General features: G+C 35.5%; 1 protein-coding gene across 2 annotated transcripts in view; it reads right to left on the reverse strand.

Annotated features, from left to right (window-relative positions):
• Nucleotides 1–5,926: 5,926 nt before the first annotated feature.
• Nucleotides 5,927–16,230, reverse strand: part of LOC123312907 (aromatic-L-amino-acid decarboxylase) — a 602,665-nt gene continuing 592,361 nt past the window's right edge. For both annotated transcript variants that reach the window (XM_044897485.1, XM_044897483.1), the window contains exon 12: nucleotides 5,927–6,234. In XM_044897485.1, coding sequence (XP_044753420.1) covers nucleotides 6,039–6,234 — 196 coding nt within the window. In that variant the 3' untranslated portion in view covers nucleotides 5,927–6,038. The remainder of the gene's footprint in view (nucleotides 6,235–16,230) is intronic.

A 16,230-nucleotide genomic window follows, 5' to 3' on the forward strand; every position in this document is an offset into this window, starting at 1 on the left:
CTGCGAAACTGTCGACAGCGGATGATAACGGATTTGTGCGACGGAGAACTTTGTCACCTACATGGAAGCGAACTTCTCTACGGCGTAGGTTGTAATGAGATATTACGAATTTCAAAAAGGGGGAAAATTGTGATGTTTGAACGTTAGATTCACAATATAGTCATGCGCAAAATGAAGTATTCATGTATTCGATATGCACATGTCTATTAGAAGTTAGAGTTAGTAGGTATGTAGTAAGCGATTGAAAGAGAGAATCTGTATTCGAATATCAACGAAGAATTAAATTGTAAAAGCTTTGTAGATGTTTCATTCCAAATACTCCACTCGAACACCACACATAATATTTTAGAAACACTTGCATCAGAAAATCTGAAAATTCAGTTAGATAAATATCATTTCTTCAAAACAGAAATTGAATGTCTTGGTCATGTAATAACTCCTGAAGGAATAAAACCAAATCCAAATAAATTAGAAGCTATTCAAAATTATCCTATTCCTAAAACACAGAAGGAAATTAAATCTTTCCTTGGTCTTATAGGATATTACAGAAAATTCCTTCCAAATTTTGCAAAAATTACCAAACCATTGACAATATGTTTGAAGAAGAACGCATAAATTAATATTCGTAACTCTGATTACATTGAATCCTTTGAATTATGCAAAAATAATTCATTGAATCATCCAATTCTCCAATATCTTGATTTTAATGCTCCATTTGTTTTGAAAACTGATGTGTCAGGTTTTGCGATAGGTTCAGTTTTATCCCAAGGAGAACCACCTGATGATCTTACGATCGCCTACGCAAGTGGGACTCTTAATCCCGCGGAAATTCGATATAGCACAATAGAAAAAGAATTATTATCAATTGTTTGGTCACGTAAACATTTTCGACCATACCTCTACGGAAAGAAATTCACGATCTATACAGATCATAAACCTTTAATTTGACTATTTTCGTTAAAAGAAATTCAAGATTAATGCGCTGGAGAATCAAGTTGAAATAATACGATTATGAAATCAAGTATAGAAAAGGATGGATGAATAAGGCCGATGCATTAAGTAGAATTATATGGAAATCTGACAATGAGAAGACGTATGAAAACTTTTTGAAACTAAATGAAAGTAATGATATTCCAGAATCAAATAATGTTAAAGAAAAAGAAGGTGATTTATTTGAAGCTCCAAAAAAGTATTCATTTGCACATTGTGTTTCTAGAGATCTAGAAATGAGTAAAGGTATCGCGTCAATTTTTAAAAATAAATACGGAAATATAGATGAATTAAAGTTGCAAAATAAGGGTATTGGTGAAGTCGCGTCTATTAGAAAAGACAACAAGAATATTCATTATTTTATAACAAAAGAATTTTATTTTAATAAACCTAATTATGAAAATGTTTTTGAATGTTTAATCAAGCTCAAAGAATTATGTGAATATAATAACGACAAATATATAGCATTACCGCGGTTAGCAAGTGGTTTAGATAGATTGGAATGGTCATGCATTTTCAATATGATCAAATATATTTTTAACGAACCAAAAATTAATGTAGTTATTTATTATTTATCATGAACAAAAAATAAATATATTGAAGAGTTTAATGGAATCGAAGATGATGAGATTTCTCTGATTAATCATATATCAGATGATGAATAAGAAGAATGTTTTGATGTTTTGAAAACAGGAAATGTTATTATACATATCGCAGTTCACAGTGGTATTGAAAACCCCATTTTAGAAATTCCTTATACTAAGAGAAGCGTGAATGCCTATCCGTTACAAATTATTTTCAAAACCGCATCAAATTTTAATGTTACATAAATTAAATTATTTGGAGATAAACTTAGATTCAGAGTGTCCATTAGTTCGATTGATAAAGATGTTTTTCAGTTCATTAAAGAATTCGTACAACCTTAAAAGTCATACACAATATATTTTGCGTCTCAGGAATTAGAAAAACCTTTTATAACCATTTCACAGAATAAATTCTATTATAAAACCCTCAATTTCAAAATTTCAAATATTTTGCTAGAAGATAAAGAAGAACAACTTTTGAGAATTCAACAATATCATGAAACCAAGACTATTCATCGTGGTTTAAGAGAAAATTTAATAAGTTTGAGAAAAAAGTATTAATGGCCGAATATGAATAGGGATGTTCAAAATTATATTAATGCATGTAAAATTTGTCAAAAGAATAAGTACAAAAGGACACCCATTGAATTACAGTTTAAACCAAACGCGATAGGATAAAAACCTTTCACACATATTTATTGTGATACTATAAGATTTGGACTAAATTATTGCTTGAGCATTATAGACTCATTTTCAAGGTTGGGTCAGTGTTACCCTTTACTTCAGAAAACGGGAACAGAAATTGTAGATAAATTAATAATTTTTTTCAGTCGATATGGCATTCCTATAAAAATAACTTGTGACAATGGACTTGAATTTAAAAATAGCGTAGTACAGGATTTCTGCAGAGTCCATCAAATTGGTATTCATTACAATACTAATTACGATCCTAATTCAAATGCTCTAGTAGAAAGATTCATTTCAACCCTGATCGAACAAATGAGAACTATTGAATCTAAAAACTCCACATTCCAAAGTAAATTGGCACAAGCTTCATTAAGTTATAATAATTCAAATCATTCTAGCCTAGAATTAACACCTATGCAAATAATAAAGACAGATCTAAATTATTCTTTACCAATCGAACAAACTCACAACGAGAAAATTCAAAATTACGTTGAAAATTATATTGAGAATTTAAATGATAAAACGAAACACTTGGGGAAAAATCAAAAGAGGGCAACCGAAAAGTTAGATAAAGTAAATGAAAAACGTTCAGCAAAAAGTACTTATGGACTGAATGAAAACTTCACTTTTATAAAAAATCCAATAACGCGTAAACTCGATCCCGTGTACAAAAAAGTAGATGCTCGCGAAGTCGATACACATATAATTCAGGATAAAAAAAATAAACCCATTTATCATAAGAAAATTTTGAAACAAAGAAAAATTGAATATTTTGTGTCAGATCAAGATGAAATACGTCACATTTATTTTCATGATACTCGAGGCAGTAGAATTAATAACAAACCTAACAATTATTCCCTTAGAAAATAATATCCTTTTAATTTTATTAGGAAAAGCCTACATTAAAAAAGGCATATACAATTGATTTATCATATTGATTTGAGCCAAATTGAAGATTTAATAATCAAATATCAAAAAGAGATTGATCATTTCAAAAATAAACAACTAGGGTTTTCTCAGACTGCACATTATCGGTATTTACAGCATTCAAATTTAATAAATGTAAAAACATTAGAAGAACTTTCAACTCAGAGAATTCGAGAAAAAAGAGGACTGATTAATGTTGGCAAAATATCAAAGATATTATTTCGAACATTACATTTTGATGATGCAGAGCTTTACCAAAGTTATTTTGAAAGTATAAAGAAAAAGGAAGAGACACTTATGAGGAATCAAAAACAAATTGCTACTATTATAGATGACTTAAAAAATAAGTACCTACATTAATAAATTTCAGAAACTAACTGAAAATTTCAAATTGCTTCGTACTGTACCTCAACTAGAACGTATTGAACAAAGTCATCTCATGACTTTTGAAATTAAAGACATCAAAAATATTGTGGATGAGATTCAGACAGCAGTGAGCTTTGCAGGATTGCACATCCTGCATGAATCTATTCTCCCTCACACAAAATTTGCGGAAATTGTCAAAAACGATACTATCATTCCAATGCATCACTTAAAATATTATTTTCAGATATGTTATACCAAAGTCATTTTTAAAGGAAAAACATTGTTGTTTCTAATTGCAATTCCAACGGTTTATGAGGAAAAATATAATATATACAAGTTTTACTATATACCTCAAACCTCAACGGAATTTGTGCTTCCTTTCACAAACCTCAATATGCCCACTCGAGACGAAGAACCAAGATGGTCCACGAAACAATGTCATCAAGTAGAAGAAGACTACCTCTGTGATCAAGATTCCCTCGACAGGCCTCCAAAATGCATGAAAAATGTTTTGAAAACTCATTTAGAAAGCTGTTCCAGAAAAGAATCACCCTCAGCACCAAATTTAAAAACATTCGAAGATGGAAATATTTTGTCGATCGATAATTTGGAAATTCAAGAAAAATGCCAACAGCAGACAAAGTACCATTTTACTCCGCCAATGGCTATAATCCAGTCCAAGTGTATCATTAGTAACAATCAGAAGGAAATTCACCCCATCCAAGTTAAAAACCAAGAAAAATACATCGTTTTACCAAAACCTACATTTTTTACTAATCACTCCAAGGAAGAAGAAAAAGAAGACTTCAAGGATGAAACGATTCCAGATATCCAGCTAGAAGAAATTGAAGACAGGAAATGGAATTCATCGATATCAACATTTGTGATTATTTTGACTCTTATAATAATTTTAACAATAATTTGGGTAATTGGTAAAGTTTTTCATAATTTTAAAGCTACTCCTCAAAAAGGTGATACCTTTATCCAAAGGAGGGAGGAATGGGGTATTTTCCTAAATTTCAAAATATATATCAACGAAATCCTCATATCTCAAATATATGGAGAAGTATTTTTTTTCTATTTTAACAGTTGTATTTAGCCTGTTTTTAATTACGGAAATTCACATCGCGGAGGCATTCTCCCAGAAACATTCTACGTCACTTTTACAATCCGGCATCGTTGGAACACTCATCAATGTTTCTCATCAAATTTTCTGATCTCCATATATTATTGCGTCTATGGTTGTGTATTGCCATCAATGACTCTCATCAATGTTTTCTGATCTCCATAGACTTGATAATATATTATTGAGTCTATGGTTGTTTATTGTCAGTTAATATTCGATCTTCCTTGGGCTGATATTGTTGATGAAAGAAGGCATTGCTGATATATTTTATAGGTTCCTAAAGTCATCAATATGAAAAAGTTTACAGGTGGTAAATTTTCACTGCTTGCTTTTGAAAAATTCGACTCCATTTCCACAAGTTATAACAATCTGACAAGAACGTTTAAAACAATGTCAGAAACTGTCATCGGTTTCAGGAATAATTTTAATAAATTGTGAAACGTATAGTCGAGTGTTTTTTATTGTTTTATTTATGTTAGATATAATTCTGTATCTTGGAACATAAATACATAAATGCATTTATGTTCCAAGTTCTATATCTAATATCCTCTTGATCAGTTCCGATGTTGTCGAATTCACAAAAATTACTAGACTCTAGTAAAGGCATTCTACGTCACAAGCTCTCACATATTTTTTTTCAAAGGCTATATTTTTTTTCCTACTGAATTTTGAGTGGAATCTTTTATGTGGTGACTAACCAATGGAAAATGGTTTCCAAAAATAATTTTAAATTCTTTTTTTGAGTTTTAGGAAAATACCCCATTATGTAATCGCACCCCATACTAATTCAATGTAACTTATGCAGATTAACCATAAGCATCGTATATGACTATGTTGCAGCCTGCCAAGTCAGCAGTGAACACCTGCAGTACTGAGTCACATCCTATAGATACGATATTTGTATAAAAACATCTTCTTCCTTGCTTTCAGCGAAGAAATAGATCTAGAGCCTTAGTCGATAGTCATAGTTTACACAGAATATTCAAATATTCTCTATTGTAAATGAAGTGTTCTTTAAAAACCAAGTCTTTAACCCAAAATTCATAATTATATAATTGAATTTACAGCCGAACAGAACATGTGCCTTGACTCACCAATGGTATCAAGAGCTGTCGGTGGTAAAATCCGTAAGTTGATTAAGAACATACAATCAAGCGAAAGTTGAGATATTAGGGTACCTCCTACTTCATATAAAAAAATCTGAATAATTAGGTAAAATGAGGGGAAGACAATTCAAAGGGAAAAACAGCTTCAATATCTATTTTATTCTAAATAAGTTTCTGACACAGAGTACAGAAGAAGCTAAGGAAAAGAATCACAAGTGACAAACATATCAATTTGCATTTTTTGAATAACATTTATTTGAAATTACTACCATCAGAAGATCCGTTTCCAGAACTGGATGATCTTTTCCGGGATTCCTTGTATTCTTTACTGGAAACAGAATCAAGATATTTTCTTGAAGTTCCTCCTTGCTCTGGGGATGGGGTTCTTGCGCCTCCATTGATTTTTGAACCAGGATTTAATCCTACACGAGTGTCCCAGTGGCGGAACCTGCAGTGAAGAAAAATATTGAATATATTTATTTCCAAAAAATAATCAGACTATTCTCATTCACTTGGGTTCAGCATTCATTCCATAATTCTCTCAACACCTCGGACGAGTTTTCTACTTTTATACAAGGTGTTTAATAGTTGAATGTTGAATGAACATAGCACAACTGAGCGGGTAGAGACCACCCAGTCGATTGCAAATCCCGTATGGTTATAATGTCTATTATACATATTGTAGAAGGTACATGCAGATATATACATACACAAATTGGTGTCGAAATATAGGTATTCGCTAAAAAGGTCTTTCAATTACTATTTACCATACGCCGCATACCCTTATTTTGCTGAATTATCGTTTCTCGGCGGTGAACCTGTCTCTATATACATTTGGTCCATATTTCTCGAAAGCCATAACATTGAAACCACTCGGTATGTTAATTGATTTCTGAAGGAAAAATATTACTTGCACATAATAATCAGCTCACACAAAATGTTTATATCGTAACAAAAGTGTATAAAACTGAAAAATCCTTCTATATCAAGCAACCAATCGATTAATGGGCACCAAACTATTCTCGATTCGAAAGATATGCCACTATTTCCGGAAGGTACTGTTAGGAAAAAGCGTGAAAATAAGAAATATTTTGACATGATGTATTTTGCTAACATCGCATCGATCAATTTCAAAATCATATATACCCATCTTGTAACAGACACAGTAAAGAAAATTAAACACTTGATGTCAGCATGGATAGAACTTCAGAATTTGACTATTTATGCAACCTGTAATGTTTAAGGAACGTCAGAGATCAAATATTTTGATGGTGATCTAATGTATTTCCACTTATTATGACATTATCATGCAATTATTCGCATTAACAACTCTTTTCTCTAACTACTACTCACAAATTGACGTTTACTCTGGGGTGACTGCGACATGCGCACAAAAATCACATGCGGTCATCACTCTCTCCCCTGGTTATTCTGTTTAATCACACCAAAGATATTACCAATAGTGGAGTAACGTTATGGTTAGTGTCCACCTGAGATAAAATCTCAAGAGAAAGTTTCGAGATCAATCTCAGGACGTTGTTCATCTGAGCACTTGAGACACGTTCAGCCTCGGAGACTAGTATTGACTTGTGTCGGAGAGTGCGTGAGACTGCTCTCGAGACTATTTTGTCGACAGTCTCAAGCACCTTCTGACCTAGAAACCCCCGCAACTTTGAACAAGCAAAAGTAATGGATCGGCACAAAAAATACAGAACATTTCTAAGGAAAATATTGCCCAAAAAAGTTTCAATGTTTTTCTCCAGTATGCCATGATGAATTTGGCCGTGGCGCTGACTTTGAAAGACTTTTATTCAATGAGACCCTATGATATTGGAAATCGAGTATTCGTTGCTTTTATATTTGGGGCCAGAAGAAATATGTCCCTTTTAGAAGAGTGCTTTTGATCTTGAAGTGACCTTGATGATCGCGGAATGAGTTGAAGATAATATAGGATAGCCAACATGAAACTGACATATACTTCTGGAGTTCTGAAATGCCTTCCTGGCAGGTTATTCTGCCCATATAGCGCATTTGCAACATAAAAGTGCCAGACGTCATTTATGTTACTATCATGGCCCATCCCTGAAAGTTTTAGAAGTATTTATCGTTCATTTGTAATTATTTGAAACGAAGGTTAATAAAAATAATAGTTTGTTTTCCTGTATATGAATAAACATTATATTGATTGTAACAAAGCAAATTTTCAATTAGTTTTGTTTCCGAATTATTTATTTTCATATTTCCGTAACATGAATCGATCAGTTTCAGGCCGCGCGGATCCATGTGTTCCCGGATCGCGATGTCTTCAACGTGAGGTCAGGGGGGGATATCGTATACCGAATTTATTTAATTGCGCATTTGACAATTGTACAAAAAAGGGCCGTGCCGGGTATAAATTCGAGCGATTTCGTAAATTCAGTCAATGAAGCCAGAGTGTTCCGACCGTCCGAGAAGTATACCAGATAGTAAGTACATTCAAGGGTTACACATGGGCAAGGTCTCAGGTATGATTATTTTAATTACTCTTTTGGTTAATTTGCCGGTTTATTTCTTTTCCCACATACCCTTTTTTCCGCCGTGGAGTTGTGTAGTAGCTTCAAATGGCCTACACTACCCCATGGACTTTCCCAGTATGCGTAGGTGTGTACGCTAGCTTCAAATGGCGCGTACATGCTTCCCTGTCATCCTTCCACCGTACCGCCCGGGTCCTGGAGGCCATGCATTAGCTTGAAACGGCCTGCATGTCTCCTGGTATCCTAAAAGTACAGGGGTGTACGATGTTAGCTTCAAACGGCCCATCCTACACTCTTGTCAGGTACGTTCCGCCGTCTCTAGCTCAGCCCACCCTTACCGTACCGCCTGAGTTCCTAGAAGTGATGCATTAGCTTCAAACGGCCTGCATCTCTCTTGGGATTCCGAGTGTGCGGGAGTATATGATGTTAGCTTCAAACGGCCCATTCTACACACCTGCCAGGTATGTTCCTTTGTTACCCCTTTTTTACCCCGCCTTTCCCTAACCGTACCGCCCGAGTTCTTGGAGATTATGCATTAGCTTCAAACGGCCTGCATCGCTCCTGGAATTCCGAGTGTAAAGAGGTGTACGATGTTAGCTTCAAACGGCCCATCCTGCACAACTGTCCGGTATGATCCCCTTCGAACTAGGCCACCCACCGGGGTTACGGGGGTGTGTTCGTCGCCTTGTTCCGTGGTTTAGTTTTTTCCTCGGTTCACCAAAGTATACCGGCAAACCGCCGTCCGTCTTAACACCAGTCTCGCTTATAATAACCGACTTTGCCCATGTTACTACCTGCCGCTTGTACGCAACGTAGAGTTAACTTGCACTATTTCACTTACGCTCTTGCTTCATTCTAACTCCGACCGCTTCATCCCGCATTCTTACTTTGCTCACTCATCATGTTTCGACATTAAAAGCACGTAACATCCCGCTTCTGCACCGCTTATTCACCCTATACCCTGTACGACATGTATATATAAGATATTGAATAGAAGTTTAATGGTTATTGTGTGTTTTATTTTTCTCCCGAATAGAGTTTTTAAGATATTTCAGAGATAGGGGACTGTCCGAACTTCATGAACATCTGACCCCTGGACATAACTTTCTCTGACTGTAGCTCCTGGTCACCTGTGGGATACCGCCTACAGGTTCCGAGTGTCCTCAACACTTTAAACTAGAGGTGGCGCCCGAGGTTTCTATCTTCGGAGAAGAAGACGGCAACGGAGACAGGAGGTCGTCACATGATGCTAAATTAGTTCTAATCAATCATCATCAACCTCGTCAACTTACTTTTAAGGTTGGTTTCTTCGAATTTTTGGTGTTCTTATGTCAGTGAAGAAACTGGAAGAAGTTGGTGAAATTTTGTGTTCGGAGAAGATTCATCACATCAATGAAAAACTATATTTCGAAAATTACTCCAAATTTTTTTTTGGTTTATTGACGATAACTCCGTCAATTTTCGAGGTATGGAATCTGTCTTTGGACCATTTTGTAAAAAATTTCCAAAACTATTATCTCCCGTAAAAAAAACTCTACTTTCAAAATTATTATCTTCAAATGCATAGGAAAAGCGAACATTTACTGTAAGATGCAAACTTCAAAGGTTCATAACTGAGGAATTTTTGATGCTACATGAAACAAACGAAACGTTTTATAGTAAATGGAAAATATTTCATTTTTGCATTCTTGCTATATTCTCGTATATGCTTTAGTGTTTGAGTAATTTGAGTAATAATTAAATCTGTTGTTCTAAAAATGTCTTCTCACTTGATTTCGTTCTTTTTCCAAACCGGACATACCAGATGGTCCAAACTACTGGATAACCTTGACAGTACTCAAGTGCTAGGAAGTGTAAAATAATTACGTCTATTCTCTATTCTGGTGGTAATGATGAGGGAATTGTTAAAAAAATTTATGCTGAAAAATAACGATATTGAAGTTTTGAATGTTATAGCACCGTCATTATTTGCACAATTCATTATTGATATAGTTAATTTGGAACCTCTTTTTAAGTACTTCAAAAAAGGTTATATAGATTTTTCCCGAATTTGTCTTTGTTTTTCTACTGTTTGATGTTGAAAGTTTAACATTCAGTAGTTTGCTAATTCATACTCAACATACATAGATAATAATAATAATAATAATAATAATAATAATAATAATAATAATAATAAGTTTATTGCAATAATATAAGATCCATACAACTATCCATTATTCATCAAAAAAAACGAGAAAAAAAAACGAGAAAAAAAGAAAATTATACATTGCAAACGGTCTCACGTCAGTATAACTGTTATTACTGTGACACCGAAAAATCCCACAAAAAAAAAAAATACATACAAAAATTCGAGAAAAAAAACAATTCATCCATGTTCCACACACCGCCCAACAAAAAACCCATCATGGATTGAGCACCCCCTGAGGAGAAACATATAGCATTTAAAACAATCACATGTCAGATAGCAAGTAGCCTTAAAATCCACACTACGCACTTGAAGAGAGGAGTAGTTTCCGATAATTGGACTTGAACACCTCCGGTTTGCAGGACTTAAGATGAGGTGGTAAGCGATTATATAATGAATACACATTAAATGAAAAAGAACGACGAAACAAGGCAGTTCTGAAAACAGGTGGAGAAATCATACCTCTGAACCTTACATTGATATTATGAACATCCGATCTGAATCGTATTTTGTTACACAAATAGGGAGGTGATTTAAAGTATATAATTGAGCGAAACATCACTGCAGAGTGTAGCTCACGTCTTTGCTCCATACTCAACCAATTGCAGCATTTCAACTTATGAATGACTGGTTCATACTTTCTAACGCCATAAATAAAGCGAAGACACGCACGCTGGACCCGTTGAATTCTCACCCTATCATCAACACGCAAGCAGGGACCATACAACACGTCACAAAAATTAAAATGACTTAGTACGAGTGAGTCAGTAAGTAGTATTTTCAGCTTCTGCGGCAGGAAATGCCTATGGGGGTAAAGACTTCTCAATGCAGTGTAGGCCCTCTGAACACATAATGATATATGCTCAGTGAACCGAAGTTCAACGTCTAGAATGACTCCTAAATTTCTAGCCGACTCAACAGCTGCAATTTCACTACCATTGACTCTCAATTTCAACCCTCTCACCACCTCAGCAGCCCCACCGCCAAAGACAAGAACCTTTGTTTTATCAGGATTTAGTACTAAATCATGCTTCAGGGAGTCCGTTGACAAGCGATCAAGATCAGAATTTATCTCCCGATTTGCTCTAACAATATCTGAAGCCAGAAAAGAGTACAACAGCTGAGTGTCATCGGCGTACCGAAAGTCAGTACAAAACTCAAGTCCATTAGTGATGAAGATAGTATATATACAATATAGATTATATAGATAAGTCATATATCGGTTCATATTTCATTCAGATAGTTCGTTAACTGCTAGTTTTGTTTTTGTTTTTAACAAGTTTTTCGATAAAGTTCATGGTTTTCAGTTATTCGTGAAAACCCGTTTGAAAACGTGGCTTTTTCAGGTGAAAAATCTTAGGTTTCAATCGCAAATAACTCAAAAACTAATGATTTTACAGAAAAACTTTATATCGACATTACTACGTGTGTTTGCAGATGGTACGGTTCGTTATTCGAGAGCTCCGATATGGAGAATTTCCTCGGCGAAATTAATTGAGTGGTTATCGGGAAAGTAGTGAATATCTGATTGTAGACTTCAGGATAACAAGATTCATCAACATTGTCGATAATTATTCCGTCTGATAGGTGAAAATGGTTGATAGATCGTGCAAAGTTTGTGCCAGTGAATCGTAAGAACCCAGGTTTACAAAGTGGTAGTTTTTGTGGCAGATTTTATCACGGTCTGTGTATCAACATTGTCGGCAATATGCTCGATAATCTACGTTGTGAGGGTGTCATGTGGACATGTTTAGATTGTAGGAATTCCCTTGTTGGGGAATCCACGATACCTCGTTCGCATCATAACACAGGTGACTCAGCATCGCATGCTCTCGTGGAAATACGCGAGGAACTTGCTAAGATTCGCGAATCGCAGGCGGCACTTCTGCAGTCTGAAATTGAAAAATTGAACGAGTATACGCGGAAAACAGATCAGCTGTCCGAAGAAAACAAGAATATGAGGTCTGAATAGATGACCTACATGCTAGGATTAACAATTTGGAACAGGTTTCTCGGCTAAATAATATTGAAATACAGGGAGTCCCAGAAAAAAAAGGCGAGGATCTGCATCGTTTGGTTGAAAAGATAGGTGAACACATAGACTGCACTAGTTACCAGTGCCATTGACTATATTCATAGGGTACAATCGAATCAGAATACCGCTAAGAATAAAATAGGGAATATTATAATCAAATTCAATTCAAGGAAAGAAAGAGACCGTTTTTTGATGGCAGCGAGGACCAAGCGTACCAAGAATGGCCATTCATCTAAGTTGTCGTTAGAGGGCATTTCAGACGATATGTATATCAACAAATATCTCACTCTTGCCATCAGAAGCTAGAGAGACAGCGAAAACCAAGCTGTATAAGTATGTTTGGATTAAGAATATATTCCGTAGGAAAACGGATTTATGCCGTATTTTCACCATAAGGGATTGCGGTTCTTTGGAGAGGATGTAGAGTGACATCTTTTCTAGTGTATAAATTCGAGTTCAATATCTAGTCAGATGTTTTAATGGATAAATTGTTGATATATGGTCAAAATGTTAATGGACTTCATTCCAAATTGACAACCTTCAGATTAAATGTTTCGAACATTAAGTCAGATTTGTACTTGTGGACAGAAACTTATCTTGCGAGTGATGTCGAGGATGCGGAGTTGTGTGACTTGTCCGTCTACAAGGTTTTGCGTCGCGACCGTGAAAGTGCCGCTAATATCAGGAACAAAAAATCTGGGGGTAGTGTAATGATAGGTGTTCGGTGTCAACTAGATGTAATGTATCCGCTTGAAGCGGAAGACCTATGGGTCACTGTGCAAAGTGAAAATCCATGTATATTGCTTATATCTGCCTTCTGGAGATGACCACGTCAGGTCGTGCTTTACTTCTAAACTTCAGGATAACATCAATAAGATTGGAAGTGATCCAGCGGTCAAATTCGGAGACTTCAACTTGCTAGGTTGAATTTCTAGTGAGTGTGATAGTTGTTTTATTCCTTTCAATATGGATAACTCTTCTTCCTCTTTGTTAGATATCTTATCATTTGGAGAGTTTTTTCATTGCAGTTATATTCAAAATAAGAATGGCAGAATGTTGGATCTGATTTTTTGTTCGAGGACTGAATCGTCTGATCTGAGAGAGAATATCCTTCCTTTAGTCGATCCTGATTCTCACCATCCCCCTGTTGAATTTTACGTCACCTTTTCTAAGTTGGGGAAGCTGAATACGTCAGTTTCATGCTTCAAAATACTAAATATCCTGTTTACTTTTCTAAGAACACTATTGATGTGATGAAACAAAAAGATGAAATTCACAAAAAATGGAAGAAGTTCTGTAACCCATATTATTATGAAAAGTTTAAATCTTTGAGAAGGCTAAGTAAAGGTCTCATTCATGCTGATTATAGTCTATACCTAAGTAATGTAAAAGAACAAATAAGAACGCACCCGAAAAAATTTTGGGACTATGTATTCAATTGTAAAAGAGATACAAGTTTACCCTGCACAATGAAATACAATGATTTTATAGCTGAGGGAGGTAAGGATATATGTCAGCTTTTTGCTTTTTATTTCCTTTCGGTAAATGAGCCTTATAGAGGTGTCCATCAAAATATTCCGCAATCTGGTCACAACGATATAATAGTACAGTGGTTTTCACTCCCGAGTTGGTTGAAAATAAGTTGAAGTCTTTGGATGAGAGTAAGGGAGCAGGCTTTGATGAGTATCCGTCGTACTTTGTCAAACATTGTGCATCCGGGTTGTGCCTTCCCCTGAGTATAATTTTTGATAAATCAATCCAATCTGGGACATTTCCAGTTGTGTGGAAGACTGCCTTGCTGGTTCCTATTTACAAGAATTCAGGTGATAAGAGTGATGTCAGTAATTACCGTGGAATCAGTAAATCGTCGATTGTCGGCAAGGTTTTTGAGAGTATTGTTTGTGATATCTTATTTCCAAGTATAAGATCGTCAATTTTGGAGTATCAACAATCAGCATGGGTTTTATTCGAAGAGTTCCATTGAAACTAACCTTGTAATTTATGCCGAAGATATTTTCAGTGTTTTAGATGATGGAATTCAGGTGGACTCGATTTATTCTGACTTCAGTAAGGAGTTCGATAAGGTTGACCATGATGTTTTGCTGGAGAAGTTGGCTGCGATTGGTGTACGGGGAGATCTTTAGAGGTGGCTGTCTTCCTATGTTCGTAGCCGTAATCAGCTTGTCAGTGCGAACGGTTACCTGTCTTCGCCATTCGTGGTTACTTCGGGAGTTCCCCAGGGTTCGCATCTTGGTCCCCTTCTATTTTTGATTTTCATCAATGATATAAGTGATTGTTTCCAACACTGTCTAATTCTCTTATATGCCGACGACTTGAAAATCTTCAGAAGAATTATTTGAAAATTAACTACAAAAAGTGTGCTTCTATTTCTCTCACCAGGAAATCTAATAGGATCGATTATCAATACCAATGGAGTCAGAATATCGTCGATAGAGTAGAGAAAATTAAAGATCTTGGTATAGTCTTCGACTCTAAACTTCATTTCCATGCCCACTTTGATTATGTCATGTCAGCTTCAAACAAGATGTTGGGTTTTCTGTGTAGATTGTGCAGCGACTTCCAAGTTGAGGCAGCAATAAGATCTTTATATAATTCCTTCGTCTTGAGTAAAATTAGTTATGGCAGTGTTGTATGGTCCCCTTACTATAGTGTGCATAAGTTGCGGTTTGAAAGAATTCAAAATAAATTCATCAGGTTCCTTCACTTTAAAATGACCAGAGAATATGTTACATTGGGAATAGGTGCGATCCTCAGTTACAGTATACAGCTTTTGAAACAGCGGAGGATAATTTCCGATCTGGTTTTTCTATACAAGGTGTTGAAGAACTATTACGATTCGCCTAAGTTCAGGCGCCCTTGAAAGGGGGGCGGCATATATCAATATAATGATAGCTGACTTATTGTTCTAAGAGTTTATTGGTAGAACACAAATCTTCGACACTGGTCTTTTAAAGACTCCATTAGCGGTTTTCACATTCACAACACGCACTATTCCGTCTTTGCCGGGAAACACATCGATAATACGACCCATTTTCCAGCATAAGGGAGCTGTGTTGTCGTCTTTGAGTAGCACCAAAATACCTGTTTCCAGATTGGGAGTAGATTGTCGCCATTTCATTCTTTCTTGGAGATGGTTCAAGTATTCATGTGACCATCTTTGCCAAAAATGTTGCATTTGTTTTTGAATATTCTTGAAATGAGACAAGCGGTTGCTTGCCACATGTCTGACGTCATCTTGAGGTAAAGTGGTCAATGGTTCGCTAATAAGGAAATGACCAGGAGTTAGAGGTGAAAGATCATTAGAATCATTAGACATTGGGGATAAGGGTCGGGAGTTGAGGACTGCCTCAACCTGAGTTATTACAGTGTATAGACCCTCAAAAGTCAAATGAGAATTACCAACAATTCTTTTTAGATGAAATTTTGTTGATTTTACGCATGCTTCCCACAAACCTCCGAAATTAGGAGCATGTGGTGGAGAGAAGTGCCAATTTATTTGATTCAAATTGAGAAAGTCATTGAACTGGCTATTGTTCTCGAGGTTAGATAAAACAATTTTCAATTCACGTTCAGTACCTACAAAATTGGTTCCATTATCACTATAAATGTCGGTTTAAACACCCCTTCTTGACACAAATCTGGTTAAGCATTTAAGAAATGACTCTGACGAGAGATCTTCAGACAGTTCGA

The sequence above is a fragment of the Coccinella septempunctata genome, chromosome 5 (genome assembly GCF_907165205.1).
Source record: "Coccinella septempunctata chromosome 5, icCocSept1.1, whole genome shotgun sequence".
Classification (NCBI taxonomy): Eukaryota; Metazoa; Arthropoda; class Insecta; order Coleoptera; family Coccinellidae; genus Coccinella; species Coccinella septempunctata.